Source organism: Melozone crissalis, unplaced genomic scaffold (genome assembly GCF_028551555.1).
Source record: "Melozone crissalis strain CALT ecotype California unplaced genomic scaffold, PUWL_Pcris_2 ptg000019l_1, whole genome shotgun sequence".
Classification (NCBI taxonomy): Eukaryota; Metazoa; Chordata; class Aves; order Passeriformes; family Passerellidae; genus Melozone; species Melozone crissalis.
The window spans coordinates 28897559-28920309 of NW_026535797.1; the positions used below are offsets into that span (position 1 = coordinate 28897559).

At 40.4% G+C, this 22751-nt stretch overlaps 1 protein-coding gene across 1 annotated transcript in view; it reads right to left on the bottom strand.

Moving 5' to 3' along the window:
- Positions 1-10874: 10874 nt before the first annotated feature.
- Positions 10875-22751, bottom strand: part of CCDC6 (coiled-coil domain containing 6) — a 51139-nt gene continuing 39262 nt past the window's right edge. The window contains exons 7-9 of the mRNA XM_054276829.1: positions 22534-22634; positions 18708-18832; positions 10875-16382 (exon numbers count right to left, since the gene is read on the bottom strand). Of these exons, the coding sequence (XP_054132804.1) occupies positions 16191-16382; positions 18708-18832; positions 22534-22634 (418 nt within the window). The 3' untranslated portion in view covers positions 10875-16190. The remainder of the gene's footprint in view (positions 16383-18707; positions 18833-22533; positions 22635-22751) is intronic.

Here is a 22751-nt window from a genome sequence, read left to right on the forward strand (position 1 = left end):
CACACGCTGCTGCTGCTCCAGTGGGACTCAAACCATTCACTGCTCTGACAGTCAGGTGCTCCAGAAATCCTCAGTTCTCCCCCCATGGGTGGCTTTTACTCTTTGCAAAGACTGTACAAAAAAGACTTTGCCATCTTGTTGCTCTGGAGCTGAAGTAATCTGTTTGGCCCAGGTTTGCAACCTCAATAAATCAAAGGCAAGTGTTTCTGTTGAGGTGGTCACCAGGTAGAGCATCAGTCCTCGAGATGGCTCCTCAGAAGCAGTGTTTGCTCATTCCCTGTGGAAAATTCATCTGTTCTTGCCAAGAGAGGGTACTGAAGTTTAATGGCACACATTTACCAGGGCAGGAAGCAGCACAATGCATTCCTGAGACACTCTGCAGAGTACAGACATGCTCTTTTCATCTTGCTTGAGTACTAAGTTCATTTAATAGACCTGAGTTAGCTTTTCCCTCTCTTATTTAACCATACTAAAGTATCAACGAAGGCTTTCATTTTCTGTCAATTAAATGGAGAGGATAATAGCAGCAGTATGAAATAGCCAGAAACCTAAATTCATTTCATTGCTCTCTTTTCAATGCAAAGGCTCTCAGGTTTTTTCTGTATAATGCAGTCCTGCCATTTCAGATGCAGCATTATTTCTAATGCTGTCCTCAGCCCAGTGTTGGGTCCTCACAGGCCGAGACCAGCGTCCCAAATTACACTCAGTTTTTCTGGTTATGTTCATGCATTGATCTGTTGGCAATACAGCACATGCTGAAATACCTCACAATTTAATCACTCCAAATGTCTGTAAAAAGCCCCCAAAAAACCCACATCCTTTAATTTTGATTGCCAAGACAAACTTGGTGAGTGCAGAGACCAAAGGGAAAGCAAGATCCCACAATAGGGGAAGGTTATTTTAAGCTTATGTCAAGCTGACACCCAGGGCTTGTCTAAATATAGATTTGTCCACTGTAAACACCCTTAGTCTGCATTTAGTGCAGACACAAGCAGAGTTACTCAGCAATGACAGACAAGATTTGCATCCACACCCAGGCCCACAAAAGCACTCAATCATAACCAATTCCTCAAAAAATAGTTTGGAAGTGGGTTTCTGCATCAAAAGAGAAGCATTAATCAAGAAAAGCTTATCTCCTGCTGTTGGCAGCACATTTTTGCCATCTCAGCTTTCAAGAAGAGAAGCAAGCTCACCAAAGGGCTGCAGCTTTCAGGCTCAGCTCTTTTACTTACCATGGTTTGCTGTGCAGACACGTTCCTAGAGCCTCTGCAGTGGCTCACATGTGACAATGCAGGAAACAGCCTGTGCTGGGCAGGTGTGGGGCATTGTTCTGCCACTCAGAAATCCTGGCTTCCACACCGTGGCTTCCTGCTTACTCCTGTCCTCCCCTTGTTCATGCTTGCTCTGCTTCTGAGCTGTCAATCCTTTTATTCTGCAGCATAAACACTGTGCTGGACCCTCTGTCCCAAGGTCTGGGAAGCTCACTGCATTTGCAAAGAGCTTGGACAACTTACAATCAATAAATTAGCTGAAAACCTGCTTGATCTGACAACTACAATGTAAACATAGCCAGTGTGTCCTGCCACTGCAATGTGATGCTCTCTCCAAGTTTATGTGAATCATCTCCCCAGTGACTGTGAAGAGAACTGGAAACCATTGTCTGTTTACTGGTTATTGGAGCTTCCTTACCAAAAAAGTACAAACACAAAAAAACGTGTTTCCACTGAAACAACTTGGGAACTCCTCTGTAACTTTACTGTAAACCAGACATAAATGTTTAACTGTACCTGTGTTAAACTTTCTTTGGATTTTGGGCTCTGCTACTTGAAGATCTTATGGCAAAGACTGACAGAAGAAAGGCTCAGAATGCTGTTTTACAGTAGGTCTGCAGCCCAAGTGTCTTTGCTGTGCTCCTGTGCTGATCCAGAGGCAGAGTTGTGCAGGGTCAGCATCTGGGATGGTTCCAAACCTCAGGGTAATAGCTGAACCTAGAGGAGCTTTCAACTCTGACATACAGCCTCCATCAACTGCCTTATGTAACAAGATCTATCCTCAAAACCCTTGTAATCTACTTTAAAATGAAGTATTCCAGCTTGTCCAATAATCATTATAACAAGTAATGGAACAACTAGAAAAATCAGAAAGCCAAATGTTCAGTAGGTAAAGGTGTGTTACATCCCTGACCTGAAAACAGGACAAGGAAGGTTCCTTATTCTCACATGACACTTCTAATGCCACATATCCACACAGCAGGTCATGCACAAGGCCCCGCAGAGCTCCTCCACCATTTTGTGAGCATCAGGATTTACTTGTGATTGCCACTGTCTGTGGCTTTTTCCCTATTTGAGGAAGACTCCAGAAAGTTGTCACAAATAACACTCCTCAGCCAACATGGCCATGGCATTTTAACAGTCTTAGAGAGCACAAATCAGGCATCAGGTGTATCCTGCTAGCAGAGCTAGAGTCATGCAGGAGCACCATGGTCATTAGCATGAACAGCTCTTCACAACTGTTGTCAATATTCAGAAACATTAATTCAACATTTGAACAAGGCAGAAAGAGTTTCTTTACAGCATTTAAGCCTTGGATAGTTGGTGTTATCCTTATTTCACAAGGGATGCTCATCACACTTCCCAGTACAACAGGCCTAAAAGATGTATAAGGCAAGGAGAACACTCCTCTTCTGCCAAGTGCATCTATTGTGCACTGTTTTCCTTTAACCCACAGAATTCCTGGGCTCAGACACAGAGGATGAAAAGGTCTGTGCATCACACATCCAAGCAAGACAGCAAATGGCAGATTCCTAGCAGTATGTTTCAGTCCATGCAATCCCACCTTGGAATCATGAAATCATTAAGGCTGGAAAGGACTTCCACAGCTGAGTCCAAGCTTTGACCAAACAACACCATGTCAACTACACCACAGCACTAAGTGACACATCCAGTCATTTTTTGAGCACTCCCATGGATGGCAGCTCTAACACATCCCTGGTCAGCCCAGGGTTCCAATGCTTAACCATCATTTCAGTGTAGAAATCCCTCCTGATACTGAACCTAGATCTGCCCTGGCACAGCTTATGTTCTCTCATCCTATTGCTGGTTGGAGAAGAGGCTGATCCCCACCTGGCTACATTCTCCTTTCAGCAAGTTCAGAGCAATGAGCCTCCTTTTCTCCAGGCTAAAAAACACCCCATGACAGCAAGAGCAGGAGAGGCTGAACCACCAGCCCAGTGACTTTAGTCTGAAAAAACCCAGTGCTCTCTCACACATAAACAGAGCCCCAAGTGACTGATTTAGATGGCATCCAGTGTCACTGGAGAACTTGCAAGTGGCTCACTCTAATAGGCACAGACAGGTCTGCTTCAGAAATTTTGTAGCATGATCATGTCCAGTCTAAACTCAGTTTCTAGCTGGGGGTTGCTTTGATCCTCTTGCCCCTTACAACAGCTGAACCTCAAAAATTTTTGCTTTTTGGTTAGCAATTTGCCCACTTACCACATCTAATGTAGAGTAATGCCTTGTCCGTGGATTCACAAGGCTTTGGAGAAGCTACTGTTGTTATAGCTGCTTGGCTTGGTTCCTTCCCCAGGCTGACTCGTGCATTAAAGACTGACCACTCTGAGCAGGAATTCAGGGTGCTTCCTGAAAGGAAGCAGTCCTGCCTTGAACTGTGGGATTGCACAAGTCAGACAGTGACACGAGACCGAAGGCCAAGGCTCAGCAATGGAGTGGGATTTTTGGAGGGTTAAGGCAGGGCTTGGACTGAGCTTTTCAGATTCTTCTCCTAGGGATGAGCCTGCCCCAGAGAAAGGTTATTCCCTCACTGACTCATGGGGATTACTTTTGCGTAATGGAAAGTCCCTCAAATGAGGATTAGGATCTGCAAGGACATTAAAATGATCTGAGAGTCTTTGAGGCAAAGAAAACAGTGTTCATTTAACAAAAAAGATAGAACCTTCCTTCCTTGATGATACTTACCTGTGCATTTTGGAAACAGTTGAAACACTAGAGAAAGTTTGTTTTAAATATCTCTACACAGGCTTGCAATTTATTTTTAACACACAAAGCATTCCTATACAGTTAATACTTGTGTAAACTGACACTTGAATTTCCTCTTCCATTCTCTTATTGCTGTTTTCTCCTCTCCCACCTCCCCATATGGTCATTAAAGGAAGTCACTAGAATTTGACCAAGAATCCAACTGGCACAAACTTCATATGCAGTAAGATGGCATCCTAAACATCGGGTTAAGGTTTCATAGTAAAGGCCATTGCTTCAAGTTGCAGAAATATTTTTTCTTAAGTATTATTTTATATATCCACCACTAAGGAGAATAATCTTAGAGGAGATGTACCCCAGTTAACAGAGTTGAAGTAAAACAGATTTAAAAAGATGAATTGCAAATTTGAATATGTCAACAGTGAATTAAAGCTGCATTTGCAGAAGATAATTATTTTCCTCCACGGGAAGTTTTCTTCTTTAGGCTGACAAACCACCTTAAGTTTCCACAGGGCAGAGATGGAAAACATCCTTAATGGCTTCCGCCAACCTATCTTTGAAATCCTGCAGTAATTATGTAACTGCTCTGGAAAAGGAGAGCAGCAGCCAGGAGCCCTGCCTCTGAGCAGAGCACTTGGGAGGAGAAAAACAAACAACAAAAGCCTTTGCTGAGTCCTTGCTCTTTGTTGAGACTTCCCCCACCTCAGCCTTAGGCCAACTTGGACTACAAAGCTGTAGCAAGTGTCAGGCTTTCAGTGACTGTTCTATTTTGGGGGATTTGTTGTGGAACAAGAAAGCGCAGCCTGAGCGCCATGTGAGCAACTTTAACATGAGGGCATTAACTGCCAGGAAAAGTTCCCTGGCTCCCTCTGCCCCTGTGGGAATAAGGAGCTGTGCCTTTCATTGAACTCTGAGATCTGAGGCTTGGAGGAAGCATTCACTTTGGAAACCACTGTGACATTTTCAAAAAGGTGTGGATGCCATAGCTAATTTCACAGCCCACTCATCCATTTGGAATCTGCAGCCAAACTCAGTCCTCATTTCTGCCCTTCTAAGTCCAAAACAACTTCACTGCAGATACTTCATCCATGAGAACAAGAACAACAGCTGACCCACAATGTCTAGGTAAGTGCCAATTTCAGCCCTCAACAAATCCAAGTGTTTTTGGAAAACTTACCAAAGGCTGACTGATGTTTGCTGAATCACATCATAACAGATTCCTTGCAATAATAAATTTTAAGTAAGATCAGGTGACAATTCACAAATGCAAGTGGCAGTGCTGTTAAAAAATAAAAACATTACAAGCTTTTCTTTTTTTTTTTTTTTCAGAACAGGTTTTAAACCCGGAATTTGGAAGAAAGGAAATAGCTGAAAATATGGAAGTTGTATTGTCAGCAGCAGATGACAGTAAAACCTTCTCAAGTTCATTACCATCTGTAAATTAGAGGATGTTTGTCCCATTGCACTTAAAACTGTAAAATGTAATTCTGCACTGGTGAAGGAAAGATTTAACAACATTGCTAAAATGCAGTAAGGACCAAAGAACAAGATTTGTAAGAGAAGCAAGTAGTAAGAAAATAAAACTGGCAGCATGTTAGCAAAAAACCCCAAACAACCAAAATCCACCAAAAAAACCCCCAGTCACCCCAATGAAACATCCAAATTAAATAATGAAGGCAAGATGATTAAATATATTTTCATGCCAGTATAAACTGTTCAAGATGTGAATTCTGTAGCCTGAAAGACTATCTCAGTCACAACCAGTTCTAACAGTGTACTTTATTCTACATTTAATGGCTTGACCTTGTAAATCTTTATCAAATCTTGAGCAAACACTTCACTATCATGGCACACCCTGACTCTAATCAATTAAACATTAGCACTTTGGGGGGAAGAAACTGGTTTCCTCTAAAGCTGCCTTCCAAAAGGTAACCTGGGATAACAGAAACCTTTTTATGATTAACAGAAACACGAAACTGAGAAACAGCTTCAGAATCAGGATGAGAGTTTTGTAATGACTGAGTAAAGTGAAAGTATTTGGAAAACCCCAAGCTCTTTAACTGCAGCAAAATTTCTATGATCTGGCCCATTTTCTGTTAGAAAACAAGCTGAGCTTAACCCTCACTCTAGGCCATGCAAAGACAAGTGTTCTGCCACTGTGTTCTCCTCACCCTTGTAATCCCTCTGGTGTACACCGTCTTCATGTATTGCCATAATGATCCATTTCATTATTTGAATTAACTGGTAGGACATTAATGGCATTTCTAACCCCATTTGTACATGCATGTAGATTTCCCTAGGGGGGAAAAAATCCCTAGGAAAAAAAATATGATTGTGCTCCAGACAAGCTCAGCAAGGTTATTGCTGTCAAGAGACTGTGTTCCCATGAATATAGGTAAGATTTGAGCTGGAATTATAGTTAGCATAAATTTTATTGCAAAGAGCCACCATTTCAGTTAGGTGGATTCCTAAAATACACCATAAAAGAGAAGCCAAAGCTTTATGGTGCAATCTTGATTCACACAAACTCTTGCAATAAATTGTCCCTTAAATTGGGGAGGCTGCTAGAGCAAGGGCACAGCATTCCTGGCAGTATCTCTGGGAAGTTCTTGGACTGTTTAATCTAAAATGACAGGTTCCCCTATGAATTCAGACATTAATTTCAATTGCATGGTGTATATATATATATATATATATACACATGCATATATATGCATATGTATATGTGTGTATATATATATATGTATAAATATATGTATAATAGCATGAGATGCTTTAGTCCAGACAAAATTTTTGAAAATAAACTGTCTTTTTAAAATATAAAAGAAATAACTTGAAACTCCTCAATTACCTTCAGAAACAAACAGCATAAAAAAATGTATTTAATGAGTACTCAAGACAACAGCCAGACTAATCTTAGAGTGCCTTAATAGTGTGAGGAATGCAGTAATTTAACAGGTTTAATTCACTGGTATGTTGTCACAGCTAATACTTGTTCTGGACAGAAAACCCAGGAAAATAACTTAAATAAAACTTGGGACTCTTGCTGGTTTCTAAGACTGCTGTATAAATATCTGTGTGCAGGAAAGGTGACCAAACGATTTAAAAATTATGCAGAACTATGTCCTGATGACCAAAAGCAACACAAAGTACATTAAGTTTAAAAGCCTTAATCCCTTTAATCATTCACCCACAGAAACTCATTTTAGCTACAGTTTCTGTGGAAATACAGATTTTTCAAATCTATACCACTGCAGCTGGGGATTTCATCATACTCAGGAACTTTAGTTTCTCTTTGCCAAGTCTGCTCCTGTTCCCACTCAGCACCAAGGGTGGATGGAGGAGGTCCCCGTGACACAGCTCCCATCAGATCCCACAGCCTGGGATCCATCAAGGGCCCAGGAGGCCCCGAGGGTACCTGGGGGCACCTGAGCCTGGTGCCACCACTCCAGGGCAGGCAGGTACCCTGGAAGGGCAACACCCAGGGGGCAGTTATTAAAAATAAATAAACAAATTAGAATCACAGGATATTCTGAGTTGGAAGAGACCCACAAGCATCATCAAATCCAACTCCAAGCCCTGCACCCCAGAAATCACACCCTGTGCCCAAGAGGTGTCCACATGCTCCTTGAGCTCTCTCAGCCTTGGGGCTGTGACCCCTGCCCTGGGGAGCCTGTTCAGTGCCCAACCACCCTGTGGATGAAGAACCTTTTCCTGATATCCAGCCCAAACCTGCCCTGGCACATTTCCAGGCCCCTCCCTTGGCTCCTGTCAGTGTCACACAGAGCAGAGATCAGTGCCTGCCCCTCCTCTGCCCCTCGGGTGGAAGCTGTGACTGCACTGAGGTCTGTCCTCAGCCTCCTCCTCTCCAGGCTGAACTGACCAAGCAACGTGAGCCCTGCTCCTGGCACAGCTTCCCCTCTGGGACCACCTCCACATCCCTCTCTTGGACACTTTCCAATAGGTTTTGTATCTTTCCAAAATCCATCCAATGTTTTTCATACCAAAACAACGGCAAAAAGTTCACATACAAGTGATCCAAAACAATCTGCCTAACTTGGTAATGCAGATGAGCAATCTGCATATTCCAAAGAAAGACAGGTACCAATCCCAGCTGAACTGAAAACTGCTTCATGTTATTTGCCTTAATTCTTTCCCCTGCTAGAAAATAAGCAGAAGTAGGTAGCAGTGTTGAACAAGTACAGAAAAATCATGTTGATTTTTAGGAAGTGTGGGGAAAAAAAAAAGTCACAGCAGATCTAAAATTCCCATCTCAAGGCAGAAAGATAGAAGCATTTATTCTTGACCTCTTCTACATTTATTATTTGCTGTTGACAGCCAAGATAGTGTTAAAATTCACTAGCAAAGTAGTGAATTTTACACCCTGTTTCGTTCAGCACTGTCAAAAAGCACCCAGATGCAGCATGGCAAGAGCCCAGCTCACAGCACTGCTTTTCACAGCAGCTCGAGGGGGCCCTCAGTGACAGGAGGGAGGGCAGTGTGCCTACAGGGACTGGGGGGAAAGGAGGCAGCAGTGTACAATTCTAAAGTTCAGCCCCAAAAATGCCAGATGGTCACACCACAGACACCTGAGACTCCCACAGATCACTGTTCTGGTTTCATTAAATTCACACGCCAGGCTATGTTCAAGGCTTAAGAGAATAAAACTACAGGACATGGTGTAGAGCATTTTCACTAATATACAGAATTTGGAACACAGATGACTCCCATCAACAGCCCTGAGGCTCAAAAGCCTCAAGGTTCCCATCTCAGACCTTCCACTTGTACTTACTGTTTTCTGCATCCAAGTGAACCAATAGTCTTTAATAATCATTATACATACCTTCAGTGTCCATCTGGGAAATGCAGGACTGACCTCAGCCTCTTCTTGCTGCTGTAGGATGGCTGTGTGTGTACTTGGAAAGGTACAGAACAGTCTCAGAAGCACGTGAAACAGATTGATACCCAAGCCAGCACCTTTACATTCAGCAAGGATTAGGCTTATTAAAATTGCTTGCTGTGCAATGCATCATTCTTTCTCTCACTCTCAGCAGTTACCAGGATTTCTAAGTTAATCCCTGCAATGCTGGGAACTTGCTTTCCTTTATGAAGGGGTACAAGCACTGGAAGAAATAAAAAGAACCATCTAAAGGGGTGATCACCTGGATGAGGCAACCTGAACTTAAACCAGCAACGTGTCATCTCTCCCTTTTTTCTGCTATTCTGAAAGTGCTCAAGTGGCTCATTTCTGTTCAGAGAAATGCCAGAAAACAGAGGACATGCACAAAGAGAGCATCAGCTCATTCCCCCAGTCCTCAAACCCAGCAGCCATGGCAGTCAGGGACAGGCAGAACTGCTTGCTCAGCATGTGCAGCAGGGCCCTGAGGGGAATAAAGGCCTTTAAACACTGCCTGTGCTCCAAGGGCAGAGTAACACAGATCAGCCAGGTTAGCATTGGCTCAAATACACCTATGGCCTGGTGCCCAGCAACCTGCAGCCATCAGAACCCAAGGATTTCACTGGTCAGGACGGAAGAGCACACTCCCATTGCAGGCACAATGTGCTGACTTGAGCAGAGCAGCAGTCACAGAGACGCCAGAGCAGCAGCTGAACAGGACAGACACAAGTGGATTCAACCAACAAGTTTAGCAACACTCAAGACATTGAATACAGGATAAGGTTAAGCACCTCTGAAACTTTCAGATCTAAACCCAGAATCTTGGCAAAACACCCAGACATGGCAGGTAATACTTAGACAAGCTACTGAGCATGCCACAGGCGACCTCTGTGCAAAGCAAATGAATGCACACAATAAAAAAGAAACATCAGAAACATCAGAAATCAGAAACATCAAAAGAGATGGCACAACAAAGTACTCACAGAATTTACACAAATACATACATTCTACGGTTTACACTGGCTCATGCTCTAAAATCATTAAATACAATAACTGATTAAGGTTTTAGTAAGAAAATATGTCAAAACAGCAAAAATGATGGTGGATTCCTAGGACAGATCTCCATTAGAAAATAACAGAATCCATCAATCATAGAATGACTTAATTGAATAACCAGGTGTGACTACAAGACAATCAAGAAAAGCTGGAAGACAGCACCTGATACCATGACCTTTACCACAAAGCAATAGCAAAAGCACTCTTTCTGAGCTACAGAATACACAGCACAACCCTAGCACAGGCAAGGAAACATTTCTCTCCTTCTCACAGTTGATATCAGATTAGAGAAATAGCTGTCCTGCCATGTACAGCTTTTGACTCAGAGCATGGAGGATGTTCTTCTGTCACTTTGTACAAATATACCTCTCTGTTCCAATGAACGGAGAAAAAATGGTAAGATGAAACTCTAATATTTTCTTATTCCACTCCACCCTCCCAAGGAAAAGTACTCTCAAGGTAAGGAGGTCAACTAAGACCAAAAATACTGCAGCTTCTGCTGTGGCAAAAAAAAGCCTGAACTACCATGGAAGGCAGCTGTGAGAAGTTAAACAGACATGTTTAATTCAGAAAGGTACTCTGGAATTTCCCCAGAATAATAACTCAAGAAATACAGCTGCATTCTTTCAAGACAGAAGCAAAACTGATGGAGTCAAGCATGCTTTGTACTTTGAATATCCACCTAATGCAAAGCGAGGAGCACCTCCCATGCAAACTTTATCATGTGCACAGGTTATTCCCCAGGTTACACACTCAGACATTTAACACAAGGAATGGCCCAACTAGAATCAAGGACAGCAAAAACAAAGACAAACATGCAACTTTCTCTGACCCCTAGTTCTCATTTTTCTTCCTCTTTTTCCCAGTGATGATAAGCTGACAGAGAAGGAAATATACATCCACCCAGTAGTCTTCCATACAAGTAAATACAAAAAAATCAAGTGTTTATTGGAAGTCTGCATGAAGGCACAGATGAGCTTGATTACAGACACATTGTAACAATTACAAGTATATGTAAACACCTTGAGATATATAAAAAAGCAATAATACAGCTAGTACAGGAACAGAATGTAACCTGCTAAAAAACCAAAACTTCTTTATATCTGAGGTTCTTACAATAAGCTCTGATCCACACCAACACAGTGAATGCTCTTAAAGTCGCCACTTGGTTTCAAGCTCAACAAATGTGCACTTTGGCCACTGTTTGATCCAAATTCCAACAGGCTTCCTTCACTGGGATCAGAAAAACATAGGAACAACCAGCTAGACACCCAACCAACCTATAATGAGGCTTCATCGATTCTCTAACTATACAAGAGCAATCACCAAGGTACTGAAATTAAATATAAGCTTCAGAAAAGCTCAAGGATGCTTGTTCCACTTGCATTTGAGGAAATTGCTGTATTTCTGCAGGAAAGGAACAGTCTACAGCTGTCAGGTGATTTTTTTCTTCCTCCACAGGAGGCTTAGATTTCATCTGAAACACCTGCCAAAACAAAAGTCAGCAATCACAAACAAAAGTGCCTTGGACAGCTTAGGTTTTACCACTAGAATAAAACATCTCAGTTTATAGACACAGAATTATGTTTTATCATGAGAAAACCCACCTTTGCCCACAGAAGACTACTTCCAATATTTCTGGGGAATTGCTTTTTGTGATTTTTTTTTTTGGTTGTTGTTTTTCAATTAGATACCAACACCATAAACTTGAAGAACTGCAACACAGAATTTTTTCAATGGAAATCACAAAAAAATGCCCCCCACCCCCCAAAATAGTTTTAATACAGGCAATCTCCAGGCCTAGAAAAAGAGCACTCTGAGCAGCAATTTTACTACAGGGACACAATTTTTACAAAGTCAACCTTCAACCATCTGTCCTAACTCTTCACTCCTCCTCTACCAAAGCTTTGTAACCTCTGGAGCCCCATTCCAGTGTGGAAAGACTCCCATCCAGGTAACACATGCAGAACAAAACCTAACAGAGCTGCAGCATTTCTGCTGGCCCTGTGGCCACATCATCCCAGCTGAAAGATGAGGTAGTACTTTTCTTTGGAGCCCAGCTCGCAGAACAGGCACAAGCACTCTTCTCCCTAAAGTAGCAGCAGCTGCCTGTAATGCAGTGCCCAACTCCACAGTTTATCTCCTCTTCAGAACACACCTAAAATCCAAAAGCAGCTGCTTAGAAAAATAAATCATTATATGAGCACACACTCCCACTTTTACTGCACCATGAAGGCCACGGTCTGCCATGTTCAGTGACTTCCTCCTGTCCACACAGAGGCACTGACTCAAACTCTGCTTGTACTGGGACTCATGCTTGTTACCCACAATTAACATGAAGGTATCCTGAGTACTTATTATACTGAGACGTGGACCTTAAAATAATTTAAAATCCTAAGAACCATGATTCAAATAAAAAAAAAAAAAAAAAAAAAGGCTGGGAGAGGAATTCAGCTTCTCAGGGAATTGAGGAAATCAGATTGTCTCTATGCATACAGTCCATTTGGTAGTCAGGGGCTCTGTTTGCTCTCTTCAGGAGGAGAGACCTTTCCTCTCAAGGAGGTAAAATATGCATGTATTATAATTTTATAGCTTACACTCATAAACCTTCTGGTTTCTTATGAGATGGCTTGAACTGAAGAAATATGCTCTGCATAGTCCATGCTCTGTAGACTCCCAAGGATCAAAAAGAAATAGACTGCCATGACTGAAAAAAAGGAAATATCAGAAAGAGTTGAACAGTATTAGAATTTGTACTGCTTGTAAAACTAAGCATTAGGATCAGGAAAAACATTGTAAAGCTCAATCAAGATCCCTGGCTGCATCCTCTTAGCAAAGCAATAATTGACACTGAGGATGAGAGACTGTGTTTCTTTGATTGATAAACTATTCAAGGTTCTTTTATTTGTCTCCATGATCAGTTTCTATTTTTCTTTAACAGAGTCCATATACTCTCCTGTCAGGAGTGCAAAACTTGCACATATCCCAGGAAACTTTCTCATTTTCATTGCTTCCAAGACTGCATTTTTCATTCAGCTGAAGTGCACAGGGATTCCACCCAGACAGCTGGATTCCTAAATGAAAACATTTTAACAGGAAAGGAATCCTGTTCCGCTCAGCTTCAGAACAGCAATTGCCAATAGAACAGCACTAATACTTTCTGGAAAAACTCTGATGCACTTTCTGCCCTTGGGAATATGCTCTTAAAAGAGTACATGTAATTAAAACAGTCTTATCTGGCTTTTAGTTGAAGACTACCTCCAAACAGTCCCACCTCTTCTTCCAAAGAACTTCTGTGGAACAAACTGTGGATAAAATAAACTCTTAATGCTCTACAGAGCATCGGCTGCATTCCAGTGTCCAAGCCACGTTCCTTGAGAGAAAATACAAGAAGAATTGTATTGTATGCTTGATTGTCAGAGAGGAAAGCACTGTTGAAACAGCTGAAAAGTAGATTTTATTTTTTGCAATCTTTAGCTGTGAAGGGGTATGCTCACAAAATGTTCCACACAGCTAGAAACTGCTTCTGTGGACTTACACAAATAGTGACAATGCAGTGTGCAACTGAGAGGCATTAGTGATGAAAAGGATGTCAGAAAATCACCCAGGTGCTTCTGAGAGAAACAAAGCACTTAAGCCCTCGTAGTGAGCTGGACCTCACTGTCAGGTGAGTTTCTCCAGTCTACAGATCTGATAAAATCACAGCTGCAGAATCATAATTCATGACTATAATTCACAAGGAAAACTGAAAATCCATTTACATTTATTAGGAGATGGTTGTGCACAATTTCTCATCTTATTCAAAAAGTCTACAAATAGAGTTTAACACTTCTGATTGCAAGCAAATGTTTGTTCAACGTTCTTAGTTCGATAAGGCCAATTTAGTGCCTTTTTACACTTTCAAGGTTTAGTATACATTTGTCAGTTCTTTACTTTCTTCTGGTAACAGTCCCACTGGAACAGTAAGGAAAGTTCACTAAGACACTTCATAACAGCAGCTGAACTTGGGTTACACAAATTCAGTTTTGGAATATGCTTCAAATGTAAATTACACTAGGCAATTTTCCATTTTGAGATCTTAAAACACCATCAAAGGCTCTTCCTTTTCCACCCACATTTGTGCTACCACCACCAGGAGATTGCCCTCCACAGAGCCATACATCCAAGGATCTCAAAGCACTTCAGAAAGGAGGGCACCATTTCAAATTCTGGGATACTTGAGCTGGAATCCTGCTTCATAAAGAGTACATTTTTTCTTCGTCTTATGTTTACAAAAGGACAAGTGTCAAACTAAGCTGATCCTGTCTTGACCTTAGTCCCACCTCTGACTATCTGTCACCTTCTCCCATTCAATCCTATCACTTATTCAGGAGCTCTGGTTAATTATAATGCTCAGAGCTGAGTTTCCTCTATGGAAAGCTGAGCATCTGCTATGGTCAATAATTTTCAGGTGGAAGCAGTGGTCAAATTTTAGGTCTGCCACAATCTTGAGAATTGTCTGACTGGAGAGTAACTACCATAATTAATGTAATGTAATTTGATAATGCACTTGATCCCATATTGGTTTAAGAAGTGTAATAGACTATATATGCATTTCTCTAAATTCTCTCAGAGCTGAAACTACATAGCTACGGTGAAGAAATTCTAATTTTGCCTTAAGCGGAACATTTTACAACATTATTTTAACTTAGAACTTTGATTTAGAGCACTATTCTCATAAGGATTTTCAGTTTGCAATTCTGACTGAAGAGGTGAGCGGCAAACATGACATTATATGTACAAGTGTTAGTATACTACCAGAATGCTGTACTTCCTTCTTAAAAATGTCCTTAATAAAGCATTAAGCATGTCAAACAAACTTTTGTAAACAAAAGATAAATTACTCATGTTCTGCTCTGATTATAGCCAGATACATATTCTCATAAAATAAACATTCTCTTGTCATTTTCCATGGCCCACATATCCATATATATGAGGTAAACCATTTAAACTTATCAATAATATATAAACCCCAGTACTCAACAGGAACCTCAGGAAAAATGTAACCGAGTAGGATGTCAATATCAAGAAGTGACACTTTGTTCCACTGCAAAGTGAAACCAATTTATTTGTGCTAAATGAATGGAAAGAATGTATTTGGAATACATTTCTTTGTACATTGTACCGGCTTAGGCTGCTAAATAAGCATTCATTAGTGCCATGTTGTGCTACTTTCTTGTACTCTGTTTCTACCAAGCAATACAAAGTTTTGGCCGTTAAGCCAATATATTCCTCTATGATGATCTCGTTTTCTAACAGACTTTTGAACATTTAAAACACCTGTTCAATCTTTGCTTCAGGGGAATCACAATGAATATATTTTAACAAGAAAGAAATTATCATCAGCTGTTCTCTACAATCACATCGCCTTCTGCAGCAAAAAAATCCAAGAGCACACACTTGAATCAGCTCTCAGTAACCTGTGGGCAGGACCACACTCCCCTGCAGTCACTGTGACAGGGCACACGGTATGGGCAGCTTACAGGTTAGCAGAAATGTCAAGTGACATCATCAAATCTTAAGGTCCACAAATTGTACATTCCACAGACTCCAACAAGCCAGTTCCCTCAGTGTAAAGTTCTGACTGTACCATGTGTTTGAGGTGCTTTTAAACAGGAGAAGGATGGATGTGTCCTCTGTGAATTAAGCGTATTTGCCAGGAAATACCAGAGAGCTTGTGTCTTGGGCACTGATTAGGGTGTCTGACTCACTTTTGCACTAGAAGCTGGTAAATGACTGAAACATAGTGCTGATCTTCCATAAGCTTGGTAAACACTGTAATATTTCAGAATTTATCACGTAGCCCATCATGCCTTTCATTTTCTGCAAATTGTCATGAAAAAATATAAAAAGGTATCCCTTTAATTTTACAAACCTAAAAGCCAGGAAAATGAAGCTTTGGAGCCAAGCAAAACGACATAATGCCGTATTACCAAACAGAGTAGCAAATGTTCCAGCCAGAGAATGGACATACATGTAGTTCAAGTAAACACTGATGGAAAACTTTGTTAAGTTAGTGTTGTAGACCCACAACACTGGCTGCATTTTATACAAACGTTTACAACACAATTAACAGTGAAGCCTATATAACCTCAGTGCAAATAAGTCAAATCCAAATATGCCAAGTAAGCCTTTGGCTTTTAGTAAACTGCTCCGTGTTATGAGTCCACTTCTGACATAGAGACTGCAGAGCACATGCACTAAGGCTGAGAGGAGGGATGCACTGAATGCTGGAAATTGGCTGCCTGCGACGCCGCGCCCTGGCCCGGAGGTTGCACGGGTGGCGGAGGTGGAGGCGGAGGTGGCTGCACTGGGGTCTGCGTGTTTGGAGAAGGAGGAGGAGTGGGACGTTTAAATTTGTCGGGGCTGTTACTTCTTCGTGGTGAAGGCCTCTGCAGAACAAATATTGAAATCACGTTTAACACACTCCTGAGCAATGTTAGGTGCAAGTCCTCTAAGTTTGGCAAAGGAAAAAAAACAATCACACAAAGAAGTCTGAACAATTATGTGGGAACAAGAAATTTCAAAACATTGCAGAAGTCACAATACAACTTTTACATAAAATAAATCTTCTTCTGAAAATGGAGTAGCAAAGGAAAGGGGAAGTACTCTTGACATCAAAGAGAACATGCATTCCTTCCTGTCAGCTTGCAGGAAATGAACACAAGACATGTCCTGCAGATATGTTACCCATGATGACCAGCAACCTAAAAAGAAACGAGATGCTGCAGGCACAGCCCCTCCCAGCTGTGCCTGCCCAAGCAGCAGGTGCTGAGGAAGCCTTGACTTCATGCTGCTGGCACTGGCGTACCAGGATGTGGTACCTGAGCGTGGGTGGGAAAGCTCTGAGCAGCAGGGTCTGCCCACAATCTCCAGCTCTCTGAAAGACTCTTAGCTCACACACTGGAGCAAAATCAAAGCATAATACAAGTTGCTCTTTGGAGAACAAAAAAAATATTACAACACTTTGAGCTGCAGGAGTGAAGCAGTTGTTAGAGAGACCCCCTCAGAACAGAAACCACAGATTTTCAACAACTAGTACATTTAAACAAAGACTGAAACCCCACTTCATCTTTACAATCTGAGGGGCAGGAGAGAAAGGATAATCTTTAATGTCAGCAATGCAAAAATATAAATTACACTCCACAACACTAACTTCTGCACTTTTGAAACAAAAATGCTCATTACTTACCAATCTGGTTAGCATTAATCAACAACCTCATGGCATGACAAACCACCTACCCATAATTACTAATCAATCACAGGTGGTCAGCTATGGGGAGAAGCATGATTACAGCTCTATATCAAATGTACTACCAAATGTAAAGTCAAATTTATTTTGTAATGGAAATCAAAAAATGAAGAGTCAAGAATAAAACTGCAGTTTAGTCAAATCAAATATATTGTATCTATTTTTCTGCACAACTATGTACAATAGATTAAAATTATATGTGAAACCCAAGAGATTCTTGAAAACTGATGCCTCTGAAACACTTAATATCATTTATTGCATTTGCATACACATAAGGGGACCTGGTATCAGTATTGAGACAAAGCCATGAGCTGTTTGTCAACACCCTTCTCTGAACAATTTGTATTTTGTCCTCAAGATGATCTTTCTCACAGTGACTCAATTCATTTAGAGTTTCAGAAAAAGTAGTATTTCAGAAACTGAACAGAGCAAGTTCCTTGACAAACTCATTTATAAAATTAGTTTCTATGTTTTCCAGAAGCATAAAGATTTTCCTGTGACTAACTCATGTGACACACAGCTATGGGCTGAGCCCCAACCAGAATTCTTCTTTCCTGCTGAGCTCCAGCTTCCTTTCTGTTCTACCTACCACTGCAGTGTTCCCACCCACTTTAGCTCAGTGAAATTCTGACAATTCTCTTTGCACACCCTCTTAAACCAGAAGCAGCCATATTTTAGCATTGTACTAAAAATTCTATTAAAATACGTTTTCACATCTGAGAATGACAAGCATAAGCAAAACCTTGATGAATATTTACATACTACCATACCTGCTGAGAAAAATCAAAATGGTCTTGATACAGCAACGAGAAGGTATTTTACCATATGGTTAATATTTAGGCTTTTTTTGCTCATTAAACTCCACAAATATTTAGAAGAAACACAATGAAGCAGAAATGCATCAAACATCGCAGGTAAAAAGGAAATAAATTCCGTTGAAAGATATGAGAAATTGCCCTAACAAATGTTTATATTAACTTTCTTCTTTGCCAGTGACAATAGAAAATAAGAGTTAACTGCCTGTTACAGTGACATGATGGTAGCATTGTGTGTCATCCTGAAGAAAACCTGAGCTTGAAGCAACCTCAGATGACTCATCCGTCAGATGGTGGAGACTAGGAGAAAAATGAAAGCAATGTTTTTACTTCCTGGGATAGGCTTAGTAGCTTAGAACATCACTTTTCACACCCTGCCTGCTGATCCATAAGATGATACCTATTACTGTCCTTAAGATGATAATACAGCCTATTCTTTTGCAGAAAACAAGGTTCTCCAAAAAGAATCAGTTTCTGAGGGGTGAAGAGGAAAATCAGGGTTGAAGAAAGCAGCAATAAGTGTCTTGGAGTAAGGAGACAAAAACAAACATTTACAAAAATGTTTTGTAAAAAAGCTTAAGGACAACCAATCATAACTTCCAAAAACCAAACTATATTGGTAACAAGTATTTACTAATTTCAATACTTACTGTAATACCATGGGATGGTCCCATATGTTGCACATGAAGGCCTGGGGAATTGTAGTAAGACATTCCAGCTCTAGTCAGTGAAGTTGGTGGTGTGAAACCAACTGTGTGACTTGCATATGACAGACCTAAAATTGTTAAAACAAGGTAACATCAACATTCTTGTTTGATATTAAAAACTAAAGTGTGAGGGTTTTTTCTTAAATTTTTTTTGTTTTGAATCAATTATAGCCTAAAAACTGGTAAGTGCTACAGATTAACCATCCAGAAAACACTAATCGTACTGAGAAGTGTGGTGCAAATTTATTTTCTTTTCCTGTAGCACACTACCATATGTTTCAAACATACACTATACAATGTTAAACATAACTTTTCACTTAAGATAAATGGTGTAAGACTCCCATAGTAGCTTAGTTCTAGTCCATAAATATTTCCATTTCTCCATGAAGGAAATGGCTCCCTGGACTACACACAGTCTGAGGAAGCAGAAAGGTTGTGCCTGGAGAAGCCACCTAGCAATGGGTGACAATGAGGTTCCACAAAAAAACTGGATGTAGGTGGCTTCTCCAAGGCACACCAGATCTGCACTGAGGCTTCCTTCTCTTCTGCCTCAGCATTTTAAAGACCTTTGGGACAGGGAAATTAAAACATGCTGGGAAATGTTACTAGCTGGACTAGGCTGGCAACTAACATTTAAAATTGCAACTTGTTTTACCTACATTAGGGAAAGTCCAATATTGCAAATATCTAATTCTTTCATCCAAGTATTTCCTTTTTGTAAGAACTAAATTATAAAAATGCAGAGTTCCTGTATTGGTCTATTTAACCAAGGGAAACAGAAACAGCAACTGCCAAATGCTAGAAATTCACACCTAAAAAGTTCTGAACATCTTGAGTTTCTCAAAAGAGCACATTTTCCAAAACCTTTTGCTCCTTTCTGCTTTCTGACAAAAACATCATAAGGAAGGAGACAAGACTTTTCTCAGCTGCTTACAATTAGACTCAAACAACTGCTTTGGAGAATAATGACCAGAAAACATTTCTGAAGGCCTATTAAACTTTTATAACACCACACTGGATTTAACAGTTTTCATACTTCAACACTAAACCAATACAGAACAATGTCCCTGCAGCAACACCCAGCACCATCCCTGTCTGCATGCACCTGTGTGTTTCTAACTACAAGAGATGAGGCAAGATCTGGATGAGAAAACAGAACAAGCCTCAGATCAATAATGAAGTTATATAAATAAAACTGCCTGTGCTTCCTTCAATTCTGTTTGATTCTGTTACATTGTCAATATATGTCTGCTGCAAATTACAAGTTACTTCCATGGAATCCCTGCCTCTGCAGAGTAACAACAAAATTCATCTGCCTTTTCACTACACAATCTGATTATCTGTAAAGCACATGTGTTATATTTAAGTGCTTTTGTAAGCAACAAGGATAGAAACAAGTCAATGTTCATGGAGGTGACAAGGAAGCCTGTCAGAGTAAGAGCTCAGAAATAATGGGCAAAACAGAGACACCTTTGTAATGTGGCACTTCTGAACTGCTTTGGAATAATCCAGCTCCACAAGCTTGACAAATGCAAGTCTACATGGCAGCCAAAGAAACAAAACCAGAGCAGTGCACATACATTCAGGATAGCTCATCTCTGCAGCCCCACACATCTATCTAGCAGCAAAACACAGAACAGTAGCTACACTGAAGACTAACTGATAATTAGGAAAACTAATCCCCAGCTGCCTAGGAGCAGCAGTAATTACACTATCTTCAAAGTTCTAAAAGATTTCTAGCACAGTGATCTGTGCTACAAATCTCAGCAGTATCTCAGCTTCAAAGAGTTTTCAAAAGTAGTATCCCAAGCCATACAGGCACAAAAGACTCTGGGATTCAGAAGCCAGAATGCAATCCATTCAATCAGCTATCCACATGAAATCACAGCATTTCTAACTGGTTACAAATTCTGCTTCCACATATTCAGGGCACGTCATTTCCCAAATGAAATATGCCAAGTCATACAAATACTTGATGCAACATACAGCTGCTTTATTATTCTGTGCTGATACTTCTGGCATCATCTTACTGTACTACTTTAGATACAAAATACTCTCAAAACCTATTTGTTTTCATCCATTACTGCATTAATTTATCCCAGACAGCTCTACAAAATTCCCAATTGATCTCATTAGTTCTCTAACAAACTGCAGCTTCTATTTTTCTGAAGTCTGACACTTCCCAACTGCTGATATTAATTTATCAGATGAAAAGGAGATTAATGCAGCTGCCTGCGCAGACAAGCTGGCCTGGAACATTTACCACACCAAAATTTCCAAACTTCTACACTCTGTTAGAAATAATAATTTCAGCTGTGCTTCAGAGTGTGTTTCAGCATCCTCTGTGGGATAAAATTTTCAGTCTTGTATCAACTACTGATGGGAAATCAAATTCACAGGGAACAAGGAATGCACTTCAGTCTCAGTGTAGGAATAAACTGACAGAGTTCTCCTGCACTGACACATCAGCACCTAAACAGGGAGCATTGCTAAATAATGTAAGTTAGCAGGTAATCTGTCCCACACAGAGCTGTAATTTCTGTGTGATTGCAGATCCAACCTGCAGCTGGACATTGTACTGCTATAAATGCTGCACACAGAGTTCCACGAATGGAGCTGTTCCTCCAGAGCACCTGTTGGCACAACTACACTTCTGTACACCCAGTTACAGGAAAGAGGTTAGAAAACATGAATCATTTTCTTGATAACACACCTTTACACCTTGGAAGTCAAGTCATTTGGCTCATTTCAGAAATGCAAAAACCTTCTGAAAACTCCTAGTCACACTGCTCATCTCTAACACTGCAACATGGCTTACAGCCATAGCTGGTCTTCACACATGCAACACCTGGATGAAAACTATTTATAGTCCTTTGAGAAACCTTGAGAATTCAAGGATCTAAAGACATTTTTATGTTCTAGCAGACCCATGTAATAAAATGTCTCATTCCCATCCTGTGTCAACACAGAGCACATCCCATCTGCCTGGCAGGCTCTAGAGGTGAACATGGGAAAGCCAGGCATGCAAATTCACTTCTTTATGTGCAAGGTGTTTGTGAGCACCATGTAATACCCACTGCCAACAGCTTGTAATCAATGTCTAAGTGCAATTTTAAGGGATTTTAAATTTCAGTCAGTAAATGTATTAGTAACACAAATGCATTACACTTGATTTAAATTTATCCAGTAATTAGAAACTCATAAAAGGTTTGTTTGCTTCTGTTATACAAAATATGTGAGATAGGAATTATTAATTTTACAGTTATTGTTTAATAACAGAAAATAGCAGAAGTACAAAAGCCATTTCTCTACTGAAGAGAGATGAAAATTGACTTTTTTTCCAACATGTTTAAAATTAAACTTCTCTAAGAAGTTCTGATTCAGAGCACAATATCAATCTCATTACTAGTTCTTCATCAGACTCTAGAAATCCATTTGATTTATGTGTCCTATTGAGCAACTTGTGTGGGAAGGGAGGAGGAATAAAAAGACAGCAAGAGAGAAAAAAAGAGCAAAAAAGAAATAAAGTTCAAGTGATAGCTACTTAACTGATTTTCATTATCTGTCCACAGATCTGAAATATAGAATATCTGGTCACCATCCAAGAACATGCTGTACTAGAAGACACCTAAGGCAAAACTATTCTTGCATTTATGATGCAGGATTTTTCTCCAAACTAGCTTTGAAAGGCTACTGACCTAAATATATTAATAGGGCACGTTACTATGTGATGCATACAATAATTTTAGAAACTGGGTTAAATATTTACCAGGTGATATAGGTCTGCTAGAACTTGGTGAGGGTGTATAAGGGATAGGACTGGACACAGTGCGAGGTCTTAATCCTTGTGCAGACATCTCATTAAAATATCTAACAAAAAAAGGCAAAGAATAATTAGATCAAACCTGTTCAAATGTGCCATGTTTTAAATGTTTCACTGTGATTTTTTCAATTCCCATAAGAATCACATTAGGAAGTCATGACAGG